Below are 22,096 nucleotides of genomic sequence, written 5' to 3'. Positions count from 1 at the left end.
ACTTCATAAGAGGACGAGATGGAGGAAAAAGGATAAAGAGGTTCTGGGGAAGTCCAGTCCATGAAGGATTTGCCTCTTTTCACACAGTGCCCATAACAAAAGAAGAAAGAGATAGTTACAATAAGGCAGAATTGTTTTACAGGATTATATTCCATCTGTGTGGAACTTTGCTGATGGGCAAGTGGCAAGTTGAAATGAGAAACTGTCACTATTCTTATAAAATATAGAACAGGGTTTATTTATACTCTGAATTTTATAAAAAAATCTCGAGTCATACTGCCATCTATTTATAAATCTGCATCAATAAATGGTTACCTAATTCCTAACTTGCTTTTAACAGCATCTCTAGTTTACTGCATCTGTGACAAAAAGTTACATAGAGGACAGGTTTTAAGAGAGAGAGATATTTGAACAGGGAGAAATTAGTAACGAAAGACTTAATGACAGATTTCTCTTCCCCTGGTTGATTTTCTCAACAAATTACTAATTGATCTCATTTCGTAAACATCATTTGTAAAAGGACAGTACCCATTAGTCAGAAAGATGATGGCAAGTTTTATTTAAAATGAGTATACTACTTTCAAGCAGGTTTGAAATGTATTTTGTCTGTTTTTGATCATGCTAATTTTGTTATTAGTTGTAGCAGGTACGATGATGATGTATGTGATTTTTCAGCAAGATCGCAGAAGACTGGTCTAAGTTTTGTGTTAATATTGCAGTACTATTAAGAAACAAGCTTATAGAAAAGAAAAGTCCACCATAATTATTATTAGCATTAATATTAAATTTATGTTGTGTGTGCAATAGTTAACTGAAGAAAAATTTAATATGTTTCAGACATCAGTGATTGACTATGTGCGCCCATCTGATCTCAAGAAGGAATTAAATGATAAATTTAAGGAAAAATTTCCTCACATAAAGTTAACATTAAGTAAACTCCGAAGTCTGAAAAGGGAAATTAGGAAGATTGCAAAACAGGAATGTGGCATTGACTTACTAACTGTTGCACAGGCGTACGTTTACTTTGAAAAATTGATCTTACGAAACCTTATAAATAAAGAAAATCGTAAACTATGTGCTGGAGCATGTCTCCTCCTCTCAGCAAAACTAAATGATGTGAAAGGAGATGTTCTGAAGATGTTGATTGAGGTGAGATATTTCAGATAATTGATGTTTGTCTTTCTCTGTTCACACATATTTTGTATAGCACAACTAAAATATACTTACAACTGTATCATTATTTCTGGGAACACATTTCATTCTTTCAATTAAATTTATGAAAACTTTGGCAGAAATGAAAGAAATTCACCATTGAATATGAGCTCATAAAGACTTGCTACCTATCTTATCTGATTTTATTTCATATGTCCTCCTTTTTAATTGACTTGAAAAGTAGATTGTAGTATAACTAAAATAGAATGTATGAAATATGAAGAGTTTTAAGATAACAAAAGAATTAATTCCACATTAATTCTACCAGATAGTAGAAAGTTTAACCATCACAGCTCAACCAAGGAAAATTAGTTGTTTTCTTCCTATATCTTAGTTTCCTGTGTCATTGATCAGAGATATCATAGACATACAGTCATTCACTACCTCCAGATCCTTTAACCTATAAGTGGAATTTGATCTAAATTGTGTTGATTAGTTAACCATTAGTTTGGTCTTCTTCATGTTTATATTTAGCCCAAAATTTAAACTAATAGTCTTCACCCTGGAGAACAGATCATTAAGTTCTTCCTCATTTCCTACAGTGACGGTAGTATCATCACCAAAGCAGTGATTGTTGATTTTCGTGACAACAATTGAAATTCCACCATCCAAGTCATTCAGTGTGCCACTCATAACATATTCTGCATAGATGTTATAGAGCTGAAGTGACAGTATACAACCTTGTCTTACCCCATTTGACACCAGTTATTTATCATCCACTGTTATGGTCGCAACATGATGGTTATAAAGACATTTTAGTAATGATACTAGGTTTTTTAGAACCCTAAACTGATTGAGGACATGCCACAACTTGTCCAATGTGACACAATCGAAAGCCTTTTTATAATCTCTGAAACAATTAAGGCAAGGAATCAGAACTCGTGACTTTTTCATTAATCTGTCTCAAATTCGTGATAGCCTCTCAAGTACCTGTACCTGTCACAAATTCTGCTTGATTCATTATGTACAGGAGAACTTTGCTAGCATGTGGTATTAATGTTATAGCCCAACAACTGAAAAAGTTTTAACATATTACACTCATAGCACACGTGTGTTTCTCTCCCATCATTGCATTCTTTGTTTCACTGAATAGAATGTCAGGTTCTGTTTCTGATTCCACACAAATGTTCACTATTTCTCAGTGTTATTTCCTTTGTAATAAGTGTTGTTACCATCTAACTGTTGCTTCTTTCTGGTCACCAGTAAGACTGCCATTTACATCTTCTGTAAGGAACAATCAAAAAATTTCCATTTGAGGATGATGCGAAGCATATACACAAGTAGGGTGACCAGATGCAATTGTTTAAAAAGAGGACAAACAGCTTCAAAAAGGAGGACAAAGGAAGAAAAAAGAGGACACTTCAAATGGGTCAACTGCAGATGAGGATACCACCCGTCAGCTTTGGACATGTCATGTGACTGCCGGGAATTACCGGTAAAACTAGTAGTTAATTGTTACTGTTGGTCAGGTGGTGATTCCCAGAGCAATATTTTTTATTTTAAATTAAAAATATTGATTGTTGTGACAGTGTAGCATCAATTGTTTTTATATTTACGTGTAGTTTTAAGATTTAACAAAGACGGCAGCCTAAACGCCACACCTGATTGGCTACTTTCATGTGGCTTGTCCAAAGCTGACTGGTGGTATCCTCATTTGCAGTATTCTTCATCAAACATACATTCAATTTTAATAAATGAGTTTATTATTAAAAACATAACATACATACATTCCTTAACAATTATTGATACTTCTCGGAGGAAACAATTTTTTGCAGAAGTTTAGGCTTACTTTACAGATTATTGTAAAATGACACACACAAAAATTCTTTTAAATTATATTGGATCATCAACAGACCTTTCACTGATTCAAGGTTTAATCTATTCCTCTCATCAATCCACTGTGTGGTAATTAGATAAAATATTCTCGATCCTGGTGCCACCTACTAACACCGCCTTCGTGCGTGTTTATCACGAAGGCTGTGCCAATAATCCAGATGTCTGGTCACCCCATACGCAAGCCAGTGTGACTTTGATGCTGGTATATAGCACCAAGATGTGCTCACTATTTCTCAGTGTTATTTCCTTTGTAATAAGTGTTGTTACCATAGGCCTGATTGCCCCTTATATCACCCATGTGCTCGATTTGAACCCTTGCACAATGCTGGTGAAAGGTGTGTATGAACCAAATGGGAAGGTGTAGATGAACCATAGTTTAAGGAATGAATAAAGCACAGTTAGTTTTGAGGAATACTGAACGTTTAAATGAATCTGTAAATGAATTTTCACAGAGGCTTGTTAGTTGACTCAAATATCTTTCGGTATTTATAGCAGGCACAAACTGTAGTAACACTTGCACTTTGAATGAGGTGGCCTCATGTATTACCATTGTGACATTCGCCTGCTTTATTTCCCCATGGATTGTCCTCGGTGTCAACATACTGCGTTGCTATACTGGCTCAAAAGTGGGGGTGGAAGTTCAACACTGACTGCTGTAAAATATGTAGCTGACAGGAGCACATCTGCATTTCACAGTTCTTTACTTTCACTGTTCACAAACCAGCCTCCCAATATACACATTTAATATGGCCAGTTAACTATAGTTTAACTTTTGATAAGCCTCATTAATAGGTTGCAGGCAAACATCCACATACTGCTACAATAGTTTACGGTAGTACACCTATGAGCAGTAGAAACCTAACCACACATTTCACAGTCTTTCAAACAAATTGAACAGACACTGTCATTGCTTCAGCACACGGCCTATGGGTGTAACACTTATGTCACAGTTAAGTTGATGCATTGTTGTTGATCTAACCAACACAGGTTTCATGTCTGAAACTCGGCCATGGACTGACTGTGTCAGGACCAAAAATCGGGCCCTTATATATTATGACAACAATAGGCACTGAAACTATACATTGTTTGATGTTTAATTTACAGAAATCACAATTAAAACTTAACTCATTAAATTAACTGAATGCATTGAAAAATTGCGTCTTTTTAACAGTTTCTTCTACTACAAGGGTCAAGCTGTATTATTTGTTTAAATCATGAAAATAACAGATACAGTTATGCAAACAATATTTTTGACAAAACTGGAAATTACTGTGGAATTAATTAAGAGCTGGCTTTGCTAACATGTTTTTCAATAGAGCCAAATAAATACTTTAAGAATGCTATTAGTTGTTCCTCCAAATGTTTATAATTAGTACAGAATTGATATTTGTTTATAAGTCAACAATAGAATTTAAGTTACAAAACAGTTACTGATTTCACTGTATAACAAAAGGTACTAACTAATAATAGCTGAAATAAATTAGGAAATCAGTTACATACATAAAACTAAGCATAAAATTAGATCTGGTGTTACATTGTTTAAAACTGTGGGCCAACCTTTCTCTTTTATGAAAATGCAGATTATACTCACGTATGTTAATGGTAATTAGTCAAAAATGAATTTTAATGAGGCAGATGGCAAAACACAAGAGGGGAGGTAAAAATATCCTAGCTTGCTTCATCGCATCACCCCCTCATTGGATTGACCAGATAGATATTGCAAATAGCTAACTGGGCGATTCAATGACCACAGCTGACCCCAGAAATTGGGCTTAACAATCTACACAAAAAAATATTAAATAAGAAATCTTACCAAAAACCACAGTACATATATTTTTTCAAATTTATACTTACATGAAGTGGCCATATGAAAATCCCCATACAAAATATTTACATACAGTGTATTGTACATTCGCACAAAATATCCACAAGTTATACTTCTAATAAAAATTAGGCATCTTCATCATAAGTGACGTCCTTCTTGGATAAACAAGGATTACATTTTAAGATATATATTACTTTGTACAAGTCCCGTCTTGTGAAAAAACAATAAATCCTCATTGGTTGCAAAAAGTTAAATTACACTGCGCATTGCACTTCACATTTTTAGACAGAAAACTTCACTTGCTCGATGTTTAGTATTTTTCACAAGCACTTTCACTCTTTATCAATGAGCTGTTACACATTTTTTCGCCAAGTTTATAACACTAACCTGTTACATTTCACTCTTCCCTGACAACCTAACCTTAAGTCCTGTCACGGGAAAAGCCACATATAACACTAACTTGCTGTGACACAAGCTAATGTTACCCTGTGAGAGGATTTATAATTTTGACCGTGCATGTATGTCAAACAGATAAAAGTATCAGACTGTAATTTTGAATATATACAGTGAAACCCCACTTTTACACTTTTCAAGGGACTTCAAAAAAATTGTGTAAAACGCGGTAAAATGTAAAATGTGGGAAATAGTGTTTTAAGCTGTGAAAGCTACATATAGGATACCCCCTTGCACTTTATATATGATATATGTACATAACAGACATCAAAAGACTTGTCAGGGAATTTGTTATTCTCTAATAAAGGTTTATTATCTAATAAAAACCGACAATGTAACTGGGATTGATAACTGTCTGGGAAGTGGAAACGTTTGACTTAATTTCAAATGTCATAGTTGATGTTTTTGGAAAGCCTGCAGCTGTCATTCATTATTTAAATAATGAAATACTGTGCTAGTTATGTATTTTTTCATGCTTAGCATGACGAATTTTGAGAAATTTTTCTCATAGTCAGTGCAAATATGTAAATAAGTATTTTGTATGGTGTTTGGATGTGTGTTATTCTGCGTCTCTTGCAATGTACTCATCTTTTTTGAGGTTATCGGGTACTATGCCTCATCAGTTGTGTAGAAAGCCACACACACGGGCAAACTATCACTCGCATTGTTTGTTTGTTTAACATCACAAAAATACATACGTAAATACTGCACTTGACAACGAGAATAAATTCTCGAAACACATTTTGCTCAGCATGAATACAATATATAACCGACGCTTTGTTTACACTAAACACATTTGAGCAACGCAAGGTGAATGACGGTGTCAACTAGCGCTCCCCATGGCCATACGCTGAAACGCTCTAAATATGGTTCGACAAAGGTGTCACGATGATAACGACAATGATGGAACAGCATTTGCGCAGTAGAGACAGTTTGGAAATGGTTTGATTGGTCATGATATCTTCATTTGAACGAACCAAGTTACTCCCATCAGCCACCCAAGCCAAGTAGAGCTTGGCATCGGTGGGAGATACAGCGCAAATTGTTACAACTTTTACTCATTTACCCGTTCAAATCCATGGAATAGAGCATCCTGGTGTCAAGAAACTTAACTACATAATATTTGTAAACCGTACTGGACTGCCAGCATCACATTTTCCCCACAAACATTTTTTCGTAATGCGCAAATCGCAGGAAAATTATAAATATGTTGATGCAGAATCAGGTGCAAATTAAAATTGTGGGCATAGGAAATTTAACGGGACCGATAAAAAGAAAATGTCGTAAACGGCGGGAAAATGTTAATTCCGGGAATGTAAAAGTGGAGTTATTCTGTATTGTAATTAACAGGAAAACTAAACAGGCTTTAACCTTTGGGTTTAATGAGAGTAGTAAAATCTTATGCGAATGAAAAAAACAAATGGTCGCCAGCCTAATTAGGCACATTAATTTGGAAATATAAGTTTAAGAAAATTGAATATCAGTTATTGAAGTTATTTTCATTAGTATTCCCTTTGAATAGCACACAGGATACAAACGGACACAGGGCACTCTTGAGCTGTGGGTTACAGTAGTTACCAATAATGCACAAACCAATAATCATAGAAAGCAAAAGTGTACCAAACTTATACTAATAACAGCTACAATCAAGATCATTATTTGACTCAGTACTGAGATGTTACTGCAGGAAGTACAGAACTAAAGTTGTACATGGAGAGCTTCTAACATAACTGATATGTAACAACCACTAATTTTAAAAAAATACCACAATTACACTGTTTATACTCCCATTTAAAGAAATATGTCAGATTTCCTTAGTAGCAATAATATTCCAATTACCTTTCTAATATGAGAATAATATGGTGGGGCCCATAAACTGGTATAGTATCACTACTCAAACTCTGATTATTTCAGTAGCAAAAATTAATTCAACCAAAGTTAATTCAGAGCTTCAATTGGAATAGTTTATATTTTTACATTTCAAGGCAAATTGATCAACACTGAGCTCAATTAACTTACAAAAAATCATTCATGTTAGTAATCGAGGCAAATTATGTTTCAAATTAGTTTAACTTATTTACCTTTTTATCGCCTGTGAAGCAGGTATTTTACACAGTAACATTCACACTGTCTAGCACTATATTTTTGCAAAAATGATAGTTTACACTAAACTGAGAGTACTTTAGCAAATTTCTAACTAACTTCACCTTTGTGGTTTTAACTTCAACTTTTGCTAATCTTTGCACATTTGACCAACATAAATAAATCACTAGTTCATTTGAAACAAGATACTCAGTTTTATACACACTTAGGAGAGAACCATGCATATGTTCATGATCAAGATATAAGTTATGGTTCGAAACACAGATTTATAGCATTTGGATTATTATTAAAATCACTCGCACAAATTAACTGGTCCATGCTCTGATACCTCCCCCCCCATGAACCATAGACCTTGCCGTTGGTGGGGAGGCTTGCGTGCCTCAACGATATAGATAGCCGTACTGTAGGTGCAACCACAACGGAGGGGTATCTGTTGAGAGGCCAGACAAACATGCAGTTCCTGAAGAGGGGCAGCAGACTTTTCAGTAGTTTCTGGGGCAACAGTCTGGATGATTGACTGATCTGGCCTTGTAACACTAACCAAAACGGCCTTGCTGTTGTGGTACTGCGAACGGCTGAAAGCTAGGGGAAACTACAGCCGTAATTTTTCCCGAGGGCATGCAGCTTTACTGTATGGTTAAATGACGATGGCATCCTCTTGGGTAAAATATTCCGGAGGTAAAATAGTCCCCCATTTGGATCTCCGGGCGGGGACTACTCAAGAGGATGTCGTTATCAGGAGAAATAAAACTGGCGTTCTATGGATCGGAGCGTGGAATTTCAGATCCCTTAAGTGGGCAGGTAGGTTAGAAAATTTAAAAAGGGAAATGATTAGGTTAAAGTTAGGTATAGTGGGAATTAGTGGAGTTCGGTGGCAGGAGGAACAAGACTTTTGGTCAGGTGAATACAGGGTTATAAATACAAAATCAAATAGGGGTAATGCAGGAGTAGGTTTAATAATGAATAAAAAAATAGAGGAGTGCGGGTAAGCTACTACAAACAGCATAGTGAATGCATTATTGTGGCCAAGATAGACACGAGGCCCACGATTACTACAGTAGTACAAGTTTATATGCCAACTAGCTCTGCAAAATGATGAAGAAATTGATGAAATGTATGATGAGATAAAAGAAATTATTCAGGTAGTGAAGGGAGATGAAAATTTAATAGTCATGGATGACTGGAATTCGACAGTAGGAAAGGGAAGAGAAGGAAACGTAGTAGGTGAATATGGATTGGGGCTAAGAAACGCAAGAGGAAGCCACCTGGTAGAATTTTGCACAGACCATAACTTAATCATAGCTAACACTTGGTTCACGAATCATGAAAGAAGGTTGTATACATGGAAGAACCCTGGAGTTACTAGAAGGTTACAAATAGATTATATAATGGTAAAACAGAGATTTAGGAACCAGATTTTAAATTGTAAGACATTTCCAGGGGCAGATGTGGACTCTGACCACAATCTATTGGTTATGAACTGTAGATTAAAACTGAAGAAACTGCAAAAAGGTGGGAAGTTAAGGAGATGGGACCTGGATAAACTGACTAAACCAGAGGTTGTACAGAGTTTCAGGGAGAGCATAATGGAACAATTTACAGGAATGGGGGAAAGAAATACAGTAGAAGAAGAATGGGTAGCTTTGAAGGATGAAACAGTGAAGGCAGCAGAGGATCAAGTAGGTAAAAAGACGAGGGCTAGTAGAAATCCTTGGGTAACAGAAGAGATACTGAATTTAATTGATGAAAGGAGAAAATACAAAAATGCAGTAAATAAAGCAGGCAAAAAGGAATACAAACGCCTCAAAAATGAGATCGACATGAAGTGCAAAATGGCTAAGCAGGGATGGTTAGAGGACAAATGTAAGGATGTAGGGGCTTATCTCACGAGGGGTAAGATAGATACTGCCTACAGGAAAATTAAAGAGACCTTTGGAGAAAAGAGAACCACTTGCATGAATATAGAGAGCTCAGGTGGAAACCCAGTTCTAAGCAAAGAAGGGAAAGCAGAAAGGTGGAAGGAGTACATAGAGGGTCTATACAGGGGCGAAGTTCTTGAGGACAATATTATGGAAATGGAAGAGGATGTGGATGAAGATGAAATGGGAGATATGATACTGTGTGAAGAGTTTGATAGGGCACTGAAAGACCTAAGTCGAAACAAGGCCCCGGGAGTAGACAACATTCCATTAGAACTACTGAAAGCCTTGGGTGAGCCAGTCCTGACAAAACTCTACCATCTGGTGAGCAAGTTGTATTAAACAGGTCAAATACCCTCAGATTTCAAGAAGAATATAATAATTCCAATCCCAAAGAAAGCAAGTGTTGACAGATGTGAAAATTACCGAACTATCAGTTTAATAAGTCACAGCTGCAAAATACTAACGTGAATTCTTTACAGACGAATGGAAAAACTGGTAGAAGCCGACCTCAGGGAAGATCAGTTTGGATTCTGTAGAAATGTTGGAACACATGAGGCAATACTGACCCTACGACTTATCTTAGAAGAAAGATTAAGGAAAGGCAAACCTACGTTTCTAGCATTTGTAGACTTAGAGAAAGCTTTTGACATTGTTGACTGGAATACTCTCTTTCAAATTCTGAAGGTGGCAGGGTAAAATACAGGGAGCGAAAGGCTATTTACAATTTGTACAGAAACCAGATGGCAGTTACAAGAGTGGAGGGACATGAAAGGGAAGCAGCGGTTGGGAAGGGAGTGAGACAGGGTTGTAGCCTTTCCCGGATGCTATTCAATCTGTATATTGAGCAAGCAGTAAAGGAAACAAAAGAAAAGTTCGGAGTAGGCATTAAAATCCTTGGAGAAGAAATAAAAACTTTTGAGATTTGCCGATGACATTGTAATTTTGTCAGAGACAGCAGATGACTTGCAAGAGCAGTTGAACGGAATGGACTGTATCTTGAAAGGAGGGTATGAGATGAACATCAACAAAAGCAAAATGAGGATAATGGAATGTAGTCGAATTAAGTTGGGTGACACTGAGGGAATTAGATTAGGAAATGAGACATTTAAAGTAGTAAAGGAGTTTTGCTATTTGGGGAGCAAAATAACTGATGATGATCGAAGTAGAGAGGATATAAAATGTAGACTGGCAATTGCAAGGAAAGCGTTTCTGAAGAAGAGGAATTTGTTAACATCGAGTATAGATTTAAGTGTCAGGAAGTCATTTCTGAAAGTATTTGTATGGAGTGTAGCCATCTGTGGAAGTGAAACATGGACGATAAATAGTTTGGACAAGATGAGAATAGAAGCTTTCGAAATGTGGTGCTACAGAAGAATGCTGAAGATTAGATGGGTAGATCACATAACTAATGAGGAGGTATTGAATAGGATTGGAGAGAAGAGGAGTTTGTGGCACAACTTGACTAGAAGAAGGGATCGGTTGGTAGGACATATTCTGAGGCATCAAGGGATCACCAATTTAGTATTGGAGGGCAGCATGGAGGGTAAAAATCATAGAGGGAGAACAAGAGATGAATACACTAAGCAGATTCAGAAGGATGTAGGCTGCAGTAGGTACTGGGAGATGAAGAAGCTTGCACAGTATAGGGTAGCATGGAGAGCTGCATCAAATGAGTCTCAGGACTGAAGACCACAACAACAACAACATGCTCTTATACATATCTGTATGCATGAAGTTAGTGGAGCAGTGGTGAAGTTGTGGTGGCAAGCAACATGGTGACTAACTGTACTCACGGCTCTTGATGTTTGAAAGCTCTATAAAATTTCTTCTTGGCAATGGATTTTTAATGTGTTAGAGCCAGTCGTTATTGCCCAGAATACCAAGCAACAGCCAAATCCGCATCCGAGGCAAAATTCCTTGCAAAGCGGCTTCCAATTGCTCCCTTGGCACCATTGATGGCTAGACACCGTTCACACCAAGGATCCGCCCAGTTCGACCACCTTAACCACCTTTTACATTGCGCCATGCCACTTCTATTGTGGAGGGACATCTCTACATCTTTTACATTTTACAATACAAGTGCCCTAAGCATGAACTAGCTTTCGATACATATTGTGTCTCTTATAGATATACATATATTATAAAATTTCTTTATTTTTGACAATCATTTATCTTTTTCCATACAAACATCACAAACTTTAAATTTCCTGTCACCAATCAATGACCTTAACTAACAAAGAACACACACTCCATAATCGTAGATACACAGTTACTTAATATAAACCTGGTACTAATTGATATAAGTCTTATAAGTTGTCCACGCCTGCAACAGGCCCAAATGGCAGTTAGTAAGGAAATGCACTGCTATCAGTTCCCTTGGAGGTGTTCTCCTCCACCACAGTACATGAAAAAATTAGACAAAATACCCTAATTTAGTACATTTACTTTTACTTCTAACTTATGTATAAAGAAAAAAAATGTTTCACACTATGGCTGATAGTCATTACTTCACAAATAGATACATTATATAGTTCTCATAACATAACAATAATTAGCACTAAAACTGACTATAGTAGGAAAGGTTTGGACTAGTAAAAATTTAAAATCAAGTGCACATTACACTACAAAACATTACTCTAAGTCATAACTGTCTGCAACTGGTTAAACTTGAAAGATTTCGATCTCTTTCCCCTTTTTCAAAACAGCAAAAACTCAAGATATGCAATAGCATAGATTTACTAATCATTACTTTATGAAAAAGAATGTTCACCATCACATAGCTTAATTACTACTCAAATGAAAATTAAGGGAATGGAAGTTGTACCAAATTATTGGCCTACTTCTCCACTCAACTCTGAGCACTACTCTCATTCGCCTCACAAAAATCACTAAATGTTACCAAGTAGTTGACCTGCCAGAATATTAGCATCACTCTAGTAGCACAGTTATCATTCAATCAGCAAAACTACTTTTCTTCATGCCAGTGTTATCACTTTAAGCTCATAATTCCTCAGAACACTAACAGAAGTTTTCAGATAATCTACATATCTGATAATGCAGTGTTATATGACTTGTACCTCACTAAATTATTGGTCTTTCTGTTAAGCTCTCATTCCCAGCTGCATATATCACCAAGATAGTTAAACCACATTTTTCTGTACACATTCATCTTTTTCATTAATCGTGTCTGTCAGCTCCATTATTTTACTTACATTTCTTACCTTGTTAGCTAGTGGAGTGCATTCTCAAAAAATATCCCTACTGCAGAGACAGGCTCCCTAGTCATTAAGACCCTAACATTATTCATTATTTTATTATTTCCTTATTGCTTCATTATCAAATAAATGAACACCTGCTCTGCTTATCCAATGCAAAATTGATTCTTCTGAAAATCATTCCACAGTAACAGGTCCTTATGCTAAGGCAAACTTAACCCTCGTTACCGATCAGACAAAATTATCACTTAGAAAAATTATTATTTCACTGTATTCCATCAAATTTCTTAATATTCTAGCCTGATATACATACAAATCTTGCTTACTCTTTCCACACATTACCCCAGGAAACTATAAAGTTCTATTTCCTTAATGTTAGAAGAGGCTGTACCATGACACACTTCTGTAGGTAGATAGCTAGATCCATATACTGATGGCAGTGAATACAAACACTTCTATTGTACTACAATTAATATTAAGATCTGGTATTCAAGATGATATTTGCTGCACATTGCCTCTGATGCTACACCCATGAGCTGATTACTTCAGATGTTAATTATAGTTTTCAGGTAATCTGCACCTTCTGCTCCATATATGCCGACACCTTTCATTTTCTGTTTACATTACCTCATTGTTTGACATAAATTCTTTAATCACCGTACCAATTTACTTTCTTCCATCCTCTTATGATTCTATTACTTGTAACTAACATAACCTAATATAATATATACATAAATAATACTGGAGAAACCTTTTCTAAAATATTACTTTACTAAAGTATGCTGCTGCACCAAATCACGTGACAGTCAAAGAAGTAATTTTCTGACTCACTTATAAACTACAGATAGGATAGGAGAAGAGTTTGACTGCCTCAGGAAACATGAAAAATGAGACTGACAGCTGGGGTAAGCATTATCGCCACATAATGAATCCAACACAGAATGTTGAAACCCCTACTTGCTAATTGCACAAGAAATTAGACTCAAATATTACATCAATGCCGAGATTTTGAATCACCAATAAATTGCACTCCAACAGCTGTCCTGCCAATTCCACAGTTAATAGTACCTCTTGTTTCACAATATTTGATAGCTTACCAGTAGCACCAATAATTTTTATTCCAGAAACATGCATCACTGCTATACCGTCTGTGTTCTTAATAGATTCAAAAAATGCTTGTGAAATGCCATTCAAATCACTACCACTGTCCAGTAAACACTTAACATGTTTACCATGTACTCTTGCTGTTATTACAGTGTGTCACACTTTCTTTTTACTTACCATGTGATCTTCTCCAGACAACAGATCCTCATTAATCATTTCCGTGGAAAAACTATTATCTTGCTTACCAAAGTGATTACACAGGCCAAGCAAAATTTTTTTTAAAAACTTTTTTGCTTTGATAGCTGATCATTTTAGATTTTTTGAGCTGAATCCAAACTAGCCTTAGTTTGCTTGTATCATCCATAGTTTTTGAGCAATATGCTTTTTTTATATAGTATAAAAATCCTATGCTATACGGTAAACAGGGAAATTAATGAAACACTTTGTTACAACATAAGCATGGTTTGTATTTACAGTAAGCTACTTAAAACAATGATATGTGTTAACAGAGGTTTCAGTAAAGTCTGGAATTGGTTTGTATTTTCTTTCTCTTTTTTCTTTGAAGCTTCTGGTGTAGCTTTTTCTACAATGAGTCGCTTGCTGAACTTCTCGGTGAAATGACCAACAGTAGTCCCCAATCATGTTGGTGTTCCAGCAGCCTTGGTAGCGTTTTTCCATCACTGTAATGTCCTGGTGAAAACGCTCTCCTTGCTCCTCACTAACATCTCCCATATTGTCTGGGAAGTAATCAAGGTGACTGTTCAAAAAGTGAACTTTCAGGCTCATTAAACATCCTAAATTTTTAAACTTCTTTAACATTGTAGCTATGATAAACATATTCTGGGTCTTTTTCATGTCCTAAGAACTTTGTAACGACTTGCTTGAATGATACTCGTGCTTCTTTCTCATTTAAGGTAATTGTGTGTTCAAAGTTAACATCAAAGATGAATTTTCTGATGTCAGGTCCGACAAAGATGCCTTCTTTTAGTTTAACTTCTGAAAGGTGTGGAAACTTTTGGCAGACATACTAAAACATGGTCTATCTTTAGACTAGGTTTTCATAGCTTTCTGTCATATGTACAGAATGTCCAACAGGTATAGATGCATACATGTTATCATTGTGTAATAAAGCAGGCTTTAAACTAGTTTTGGATGGATCAATAAACAGCCCCCAATCTTCCTTTTTTGTATTCAATACCAAACTCAGACCGGGAATGTTTGAGCAGTACACTAAATCACCTTGTTGAAAAAACTTGGAAAATTGCTGCTCTCTATTTCTATACATGTGTATTCTGGCTCCAACTGTTTTCTTTTAATCTAGAGCCAAGAAATTCAGCTTTTTCTTTTGTTAATCTCAAATCCCTAACCAAACTGTTAAGCTTGATCTGTGTAAACAATTTGGGCTCTAGACTTTCTTTATTACAATGGAATTCTTCATCATCTGGTTCATCTAAATCAGATTGTACAACAGAAAATACTTCTGTTGGAACAGAATTTAAATCATCTGGTGGTTCAGGAACCAGCAAATCTACACCATGACCTACTGGTTGGATGGCAGACGGAAGGTTAGGGTAGCTTATTACCTTCTTGTTTTTCGAATTATGACTAATATCAACACTGCAAAAGTAGCGATCATTGGAAAGATTTCTTGGCTCCCTCCATATCAAAGGAATAGCAAGTGTGAAGGCTTTTTTCCTCCTTTTTGGACCATTTTCCCAGATCTTCAACACACACACAACATATCTTATGCGGTGCCCAAGATGTATATTGATCACCAAGTTTAGATCTAAAATATGATAGATAAACCTTTTTCACAAAGTCTGTAATGTTTCTTTGGTTTTTTAATCACAAATTCACCACAAATGTAACAAAAACTGTCAGCAGAGTTTTTGCAACCACAATTAAACATTGTACTGAGCACATGAGTAGGAAACAGGAAAGTGAGGTTAGGTTGACAGTAAACAAAACACCATCTGTTAGCACAAAAATAGAATTGACCTTTTTTTGCCAGCAAATTTTTTTCAGCAGTACTACCAATGTCATCTACATTCGTTACACCTCCTTTTAAAATTATTTTGACTATATAAAAGCTGTTAAATTCTTTAAAAATCGCTTAATTTAATAAATGTAATTGTAAAATGTGAAGAAATGTTGGGTGATACTGTCTTTTAAGTATCATATTTGGATTTCCCACCCTAAAAACATAAGAATAAGGTATTTTCAGCAAAACAGTTTTTCCATTGTTGACCTGTGTTATCAGACCCACTCACTTTCTCTATGCTTTAGATTTTGTACTTCTTCCACCTTTTTCTCTATTGTAGTCCAATTTTGAGTCTACATTTTCATTTACTTTTTTCTAGTTTTTCCTATACCACTACTGCACATTTGGTTTCTACTTCCTTTTCAAAATCATTATTAATCTGATCAGTTTGGTTCTCTAGTTTATCCCTATTTTCAGTACAAAATTTCATGTCAGCTTTGATTTCATCTTTACACTTTTTCAGAATCCTCCAGCCTCCTACTATAGTAATCACAAAGCTTCTTCCTGTTTTCTACACATTTGCTTCTCATCAATGTTAATTTCTCTTCAGTACTCTGGACTACTTTCTTTAAATGAAAGGTTTGAGCTGACTACCTTAATTTCTTTCTTCAGTTCATCCTTTAAGCTAGTCATGTATGTTTTTTTACTACTATTTTCTTTCATACTATTTTCCACCCTATTAATGTCTTCCTTCGTACACATACTACTCAAACTACTCGTAATTTGCCTTGACATCGCTTTCAATTTTTCATCTGCCATAAACTTTTGCCCTTGCTGACTTTTGCTACTAGGTTCCTCCCACTTAACCTTAATGACTTCATCCACTTCAGTACTGTTTTTGACCATTTTGCTCCCCTCACCATACACTGCAGATGATGCTTTATCATTTCATCATGTACTCAATGGCTGCTTCCATAGAACCCACTCGCTGATGATTGGCTGCTTTCATACTGTGGCCATGAAACCCCAACGCTGATTGGCTGTAGCATCTCCTCCACTTAAATCACTCTAGTTCACTGTCAGAGTTCATGAGTCCTAGTTTATTGTGCCCACATACAATAATCCTCACCCACAGGGGCACAATATGTGACATTCACAGTTGAAAATGTTTGTCTACTTTTGATCATCAGCATCATTTTATGTTTGAATTTCATTTTGAGGTTTTCAAAGCATGTAAGCCTGTACCATGCTTTTTCATGTACAAATAGATAGTTAGTTTCATGTTCCATGTATCATTTTCATAATGAATTGTAATTATGTAGAATGAGTCATTTGATATTAGCGTCCTTCCTTTAAAAAAACATGCCTCCAAGCTGATAATTTATTAGCTTTTTGTTTGTTGATTAAAGACAAACATGTTAATCAGTAATTTCTACCCATCACCATATACACATTACAACAATACACACATCAAAATAAGTTTTGGATCACCCCAGTTCCCAGAACTCTTGAAGATAGACATTGACTGTGGATATTGTATCACAGACACAATCCCTTTGACTGTTCAGAGATGTCACTAAACCTGCCAAAAGATATAAATAACCATGCATGAGCAGTGCCTATTAGACAGGGGGTCCGACAGCTGATCAGTGCCAGTCATTCCACCAGGAAGGAGGTACACAGCTCGTGTTGTCTGTATTTCAACCATGCCTAGACGGTCAATACCGCAGTTAGATAACGTCCACATTGTTACTTTGTGCCAGGCAGGGCTCTCAACAAGGGAATTGTCCAGGTGTCTCAGAGTGAACCAAAGTGATGTTGTTTGGACATGAAGGAGATATAGAGCGACAGGAACCGTCGATGACATGCCTCATTCAGGCCACCCAAGGGCTACTTGAGCAGTGGATGACAGCTACCTACAGGTCATGGCTCGGAGGAATCCTGACAGCAACACCACCATGTTGCATAATGCTTTTCATGCAGCCACAGGACTTCATGTTATGGCTCAAACTGTGCGCAATAGGTTGCATGATTCACTCCCGACATCCATGGCGAGGTCCATCTTTGCAACCATGACACCATGCAACGCGGTACAGATTGGCCCAACAACATGCCGAATGGACCGCTCAGGATTGGCATCATGTTCTCTTCACCAATGAGTGTCGCATATGCCTTTGACCAGACAATCATCGGAGACATTTTTGGAGGCAATCCGGTCAGGCTGAACACCTTAGACACACTGTCCAGCGAGTGCAGCAAGGTGGAGGTTCCCTGTTGTTTTGGAATGGCATTATGTGGCACCGACGTACGCCGCTGGTGGTCATGGAAGGTGCTATAATGGCTGTACGATACGTGATGCCATCCTTCGACCGATAGTGCAACCATATCGGCAGCATATTGGCGTGGCATTCATTTTCATGGACGACAGTTCGCACCCCCATCGTGCACGTCTTGCGAATGACTTTCTTCAGGGTAACGGCATCACTCGACCAGAGTGGCCAGCATGTTCTCCAGACATGAACCCTATCAAACGTGTCTGGGGTAGATTGAGGAGGACTGTCTATGGACATTGTGACCCACCAACCACTCTGAGGGATCTACGCCCAATCGCTGTTGAGGAGTGGGACAATCTTTACCAACATTGCCTTGATGAATTTGCGGATAGTATGCCACGATGAATACAGGTGTGCATGAAGCAAGAGGATGTGCTACTGGGTATTAGAGATACCGGTGTGTACAGCAATCTGGACCACCACCTCTGAAGGTCTCGCTGTATGGTGGTGCAATGTGTGGTTTTCATGAACAATAAAAAGGGCGGAAATGATGATTATGTTGATCTCATTCCAATTCTCTGTACAGGTTCCGGAACTCTTGGAACCGATGTGATGCAAAACTTTTTTTTAATGTTTGTAGATAGTCTCCTGCAGAGGAGGAGGAGTTATCGGTGTGTTTCATGCATTTTATATCACTGGGTAAATGATCAAAACTTTTGGTTGTAGCATTGTGAACCCTTGTTTGAGCTTCAGACAGTCTTACTGTGGTGTAATGAGTGTCACTTCTTTCTTCTGGTATTGTAATTATCTGCAACATGTTCTTGTTGAAATGAAATGCAGTGGATTATTTACAACTAACTTCATGAGAGAATAACTGTACTGTGAAATGGATAGATTGCTACTCACACACCGAGCAGCAGGCAGGCACAACAAAAAGGTTATTCATATACATTTTTAGCCAAAAACTTCTGTTCTAGCCAGAATATTTTTTAATTAAAGAGGGAGAAAATGTGAACAATGAATAATTGTTGGTGGGAAGAGTGCAAGCATAATTCATGTATACAAAAGAATATATTGCTTGAACAGTTCCACTTAGGAATAAAATGTGATTCTTTTAAACTTTGTAGATCTGCTATGTGTAGATAACTTTTTACGCACCCACAATCCTGGTTGGAATACAAATAGTGGAACAAGTAAAGAATATCACTCTTCTTATACCTGACGGGCATGGGATAGACACAATAACATACAAACATGAAAGGAAACGTCTTCAAATTTTCTGTCTTTTTACACACACACACACACACACACACACACACACACACACACACACGCACACGCACAGAGAGAGAGAGAGAGAGAGAAGTGTGTGTTCATACAGTCAGTATTTCATCCATTCTACCCATTTTCTCTGAACTTGAACCATATTCCTTTCTTAATGTGCTGCTGCTCTCATCAATTGTAAATAACACTTCTGATGATAATTATTTGATTTGCATCATAATTTTTTAATTCACTGCCTTAGACATTTGTGGAGTTATTCTTGAGAAATGGAGCTTAGGTCACCCAGGTTATGAATGAAACATACACTCTTTGAGACTAGAGAGATTCTCAGAGCAACTATAGTATAACTTTGAATTCCTAAGTGAAAATTTTGCGAGAAAAGATTGTTGGTACTTGAGCCCTGTCCATTTGTTTTCTCTTGAGGATGGCCCACATGGTGATTCACTTTTCTTCTTCATTCTTTTGATATTCTCAGTGTTTATTTCTTATCAGTTTTGTAAGTTTCCTTTCTTTTATGTATGTGATATATTTGCTTGTAGGCAAGATACCAATTCACACTAACAATTGATATAATCTCCCATGATTTGATACTCTCATCATAGATACACAATGGCTATGAATGTTTCCTCTTTAAATCTTTAATTATTGGTATTCCCTGTTAATGGTTTTGCTGGAATATTATGCTATTTGACCTGTGTAATTTATTACATTTCAGAAAACAGAAAGCGTGTTCCGACTGAATCGCAAGGATTTATTGGCGTCAGAATTTGCTGTTCTAGTTGCACTGGAATTTGCTCTGCACCTGCCAACATGGGAAGTCTTCCCACATTACCAACGCCTTGTTTATGAATCCTGACAGTTGCTGGAATCTTCAGTACATACAACTTCAGCTATTCAAGAAAATCCGTGCTACAGAGGAGTTGTTTAGTGGCAGTCATTTTTCAACAGGATGAAAGTGCAGGGATGTTTGAATACTTAAGACTATATTAGTGTGACAAAAAAGAGCACCAAATACATTCGTGCTGAATAATATACACAAAGGAAATGGAAAATTTCATTTTACCAGAACTCTGTAAGAACAAAAGTGTTCCTTGTAGGAAGTGATAACTGCATATATTTGGTATATCGATATATATTTTGTTTTTCCTTTAAATTATCTGCAATTAAATATATGTTTTGTTAAGAGTAATTGAATCATTCACAATATAAGACAGAAGGATGATATCTACTTATCACAACTGTATAATTACACTGGGCTAGCAGATAAACAAGAAAAGGTGACAAAGTTGGCAGTTCCAAAAGAAATATCGTGTTTTCTTGTGCAAACCTCTTAGCCTTGCTTGAGTTGTTTCAGTTCCATTGAGTAATAAGTGAGTGATATCCTAATGTTTTATGTATTTGTAATGTTCATTTTTTACTTTTTTATTTTTAGTTGACTTAAGTACCAGTCAGTTTTGCATTTGTTTTTTATATGTCCATTGTACTCTTATCGCTCATCTTGACATGTTATTTAATCTTTGGTTCCTGTGTTTTAAGTATGGAATTGGTAATATCAAAGGGGAAATAATGGTATAGTATTATATTTTAAGGAGTTTTTTTTTTTTTTTTTAGTTAAGATATCCCATAGTGGTGCATTCATTTTGTTTGAGTGACCTTTTCTATAAAAGTGATTTCATGAATAGAGAAGAGAGGTTCTAGTCAGTAGTTTTAAGTATGTCATATTAATTGTACCTGGTATGGTGTAATAACTATTAAAAATTATTGAAAGATTATTATTTGTCCCTTCACATACTTGTTTCTGTTGATTAATCTACTGAATTGTACACAATGCGCATCACAGCATTTATCATATAAAATATAGCTTGCACTGCACACACTAAGGACACCCACTGGCCACTCCTGAACCATGAACATGTTGTTATGCCTCTTTGTATTTCTTCCAGTATGTTCAGAAAACACTCCAGAACTGTAAACATACGAATATGCCCCATGCATGTCTTTATGTACTCCCTTCAGTCCACCTGAAATAGTCAGCATCCCCCCCCCCCCCATCATTAGTGAGATGTTGAATTCAGGAGAATGACAGAACATTACTATCATGCACTATACACCTTGACACACAATTTTCTTGTAGAAAGATTATGTTGTGATAATGTGTTGTAATGTGGGAGGTTGCTGTAGTTGTCCCCTTTCATTAATAACAACTCTGAGTAATTCTTAATTGTGGATTATGCATTACATGATGGAGGCGGAAGTGGAACTTCGATTTTACGTACCCCGATTTTTCGTCTTTCTTGATTCCGCTCCAAAAAATTCGCAGCCCCTGTGAAAACCCTCAACATCAGTGCTACAAATTCCGTTTTTTACGTTTCTTCCTAGTAAGATTTACTCGATTCTACGTTCTTATTTGATGTCTCGCTTGACTTCGTCCCATTTTCATCCTATTGACATTTGATATGACTAAATGAGTTATGTCTCGCAGAAGACAGACGATTCTCACCACGGGTGACGCCAGAGTTAAGGGGATATTTTGGCCATTGCGGAGAGGGGAGATGTGAGTGAGGAAATGCTGACGTAATTCACTATCATTGTTGCCAACATAACTTGCAACATTTAGCTTCACCGCACAATGGTAACGGGTCTAGTATGTTTCACACTAGTTTCTCCAGGAACTTACGTAATCACAACGTGGTGGCATTGTGAAGGCGAATAGGAACGAGGCTATCGATTTGTCGAAAGCCATAGTGTCAAGTTGGTGTTTATGGATGTGTTTGGAGAATCTCAATTGTAGCAACAACTCTTTTGAGAAATAAAGCGCAATATTTCAAATATTTTTTGACATGGAAGAATATGAATGTTACTGCTCATCGTTTCACTTGTAGCACTTT

At 36.6% G+C, this 22,096-nt stretch overlaps 1 protein-coding gene across 2 annotated transcripts in view; it reads left to right on the top strand.

Moving 5' to 3' along the window:
- The window catches only part of LOC124616795 (CDK5 and ABL1 enzyme substrate 2), a 179,612-nt gene extending 158,705 nt beyond the window's left edge, over nucleotides 1-20,907 (top strand). The window contains exons 8-9 of one of the 2 annotated variants that reach the window (XM_047145210.1): nucleotides 838-1,149; nucleotides 19,924-20,907. In XM_047145210.1, coding sequence (XP_047001166.1) covers nucleotides 838-1,149; nucleotides 19,924-20,064 — 453 coding nt within the window. In that variant the 3' untranslated portion in view covers nucleotides 20,065-20,907. The remainder of the gene's footprint in view (nucleotides 1-837; nucleotides 1,150-19,923) is intronic. The other variant, XM_047145211.1, reaches the window with a different exon arrangement.
- The last annotated feature ends 1,189 nt before the right edge of the window (nucleotides 20,908-22,096 follow it).

The sequence above is a fragment of the Schistocerca americana genome, chromosome 5, assembly GCF_021461395.2.
Source record: "Schistocerca americana isolate TAMUIC-IGC-003095 chromosome 5, iqSchAmer2.1, whole genome shotgun sequence".
Taxonomy (NCBI): domain Eukaryota; kingdom Metazoa; phylum Arthropoda; class Insecta; order Orthoptera; family Acrididae; genus Schistocerca; species Schistocerca americana.
Note: the sequence above shows the minus strand (reverse complement) of the source record. Positions and strands in the feature narration are given on the sequence as shown.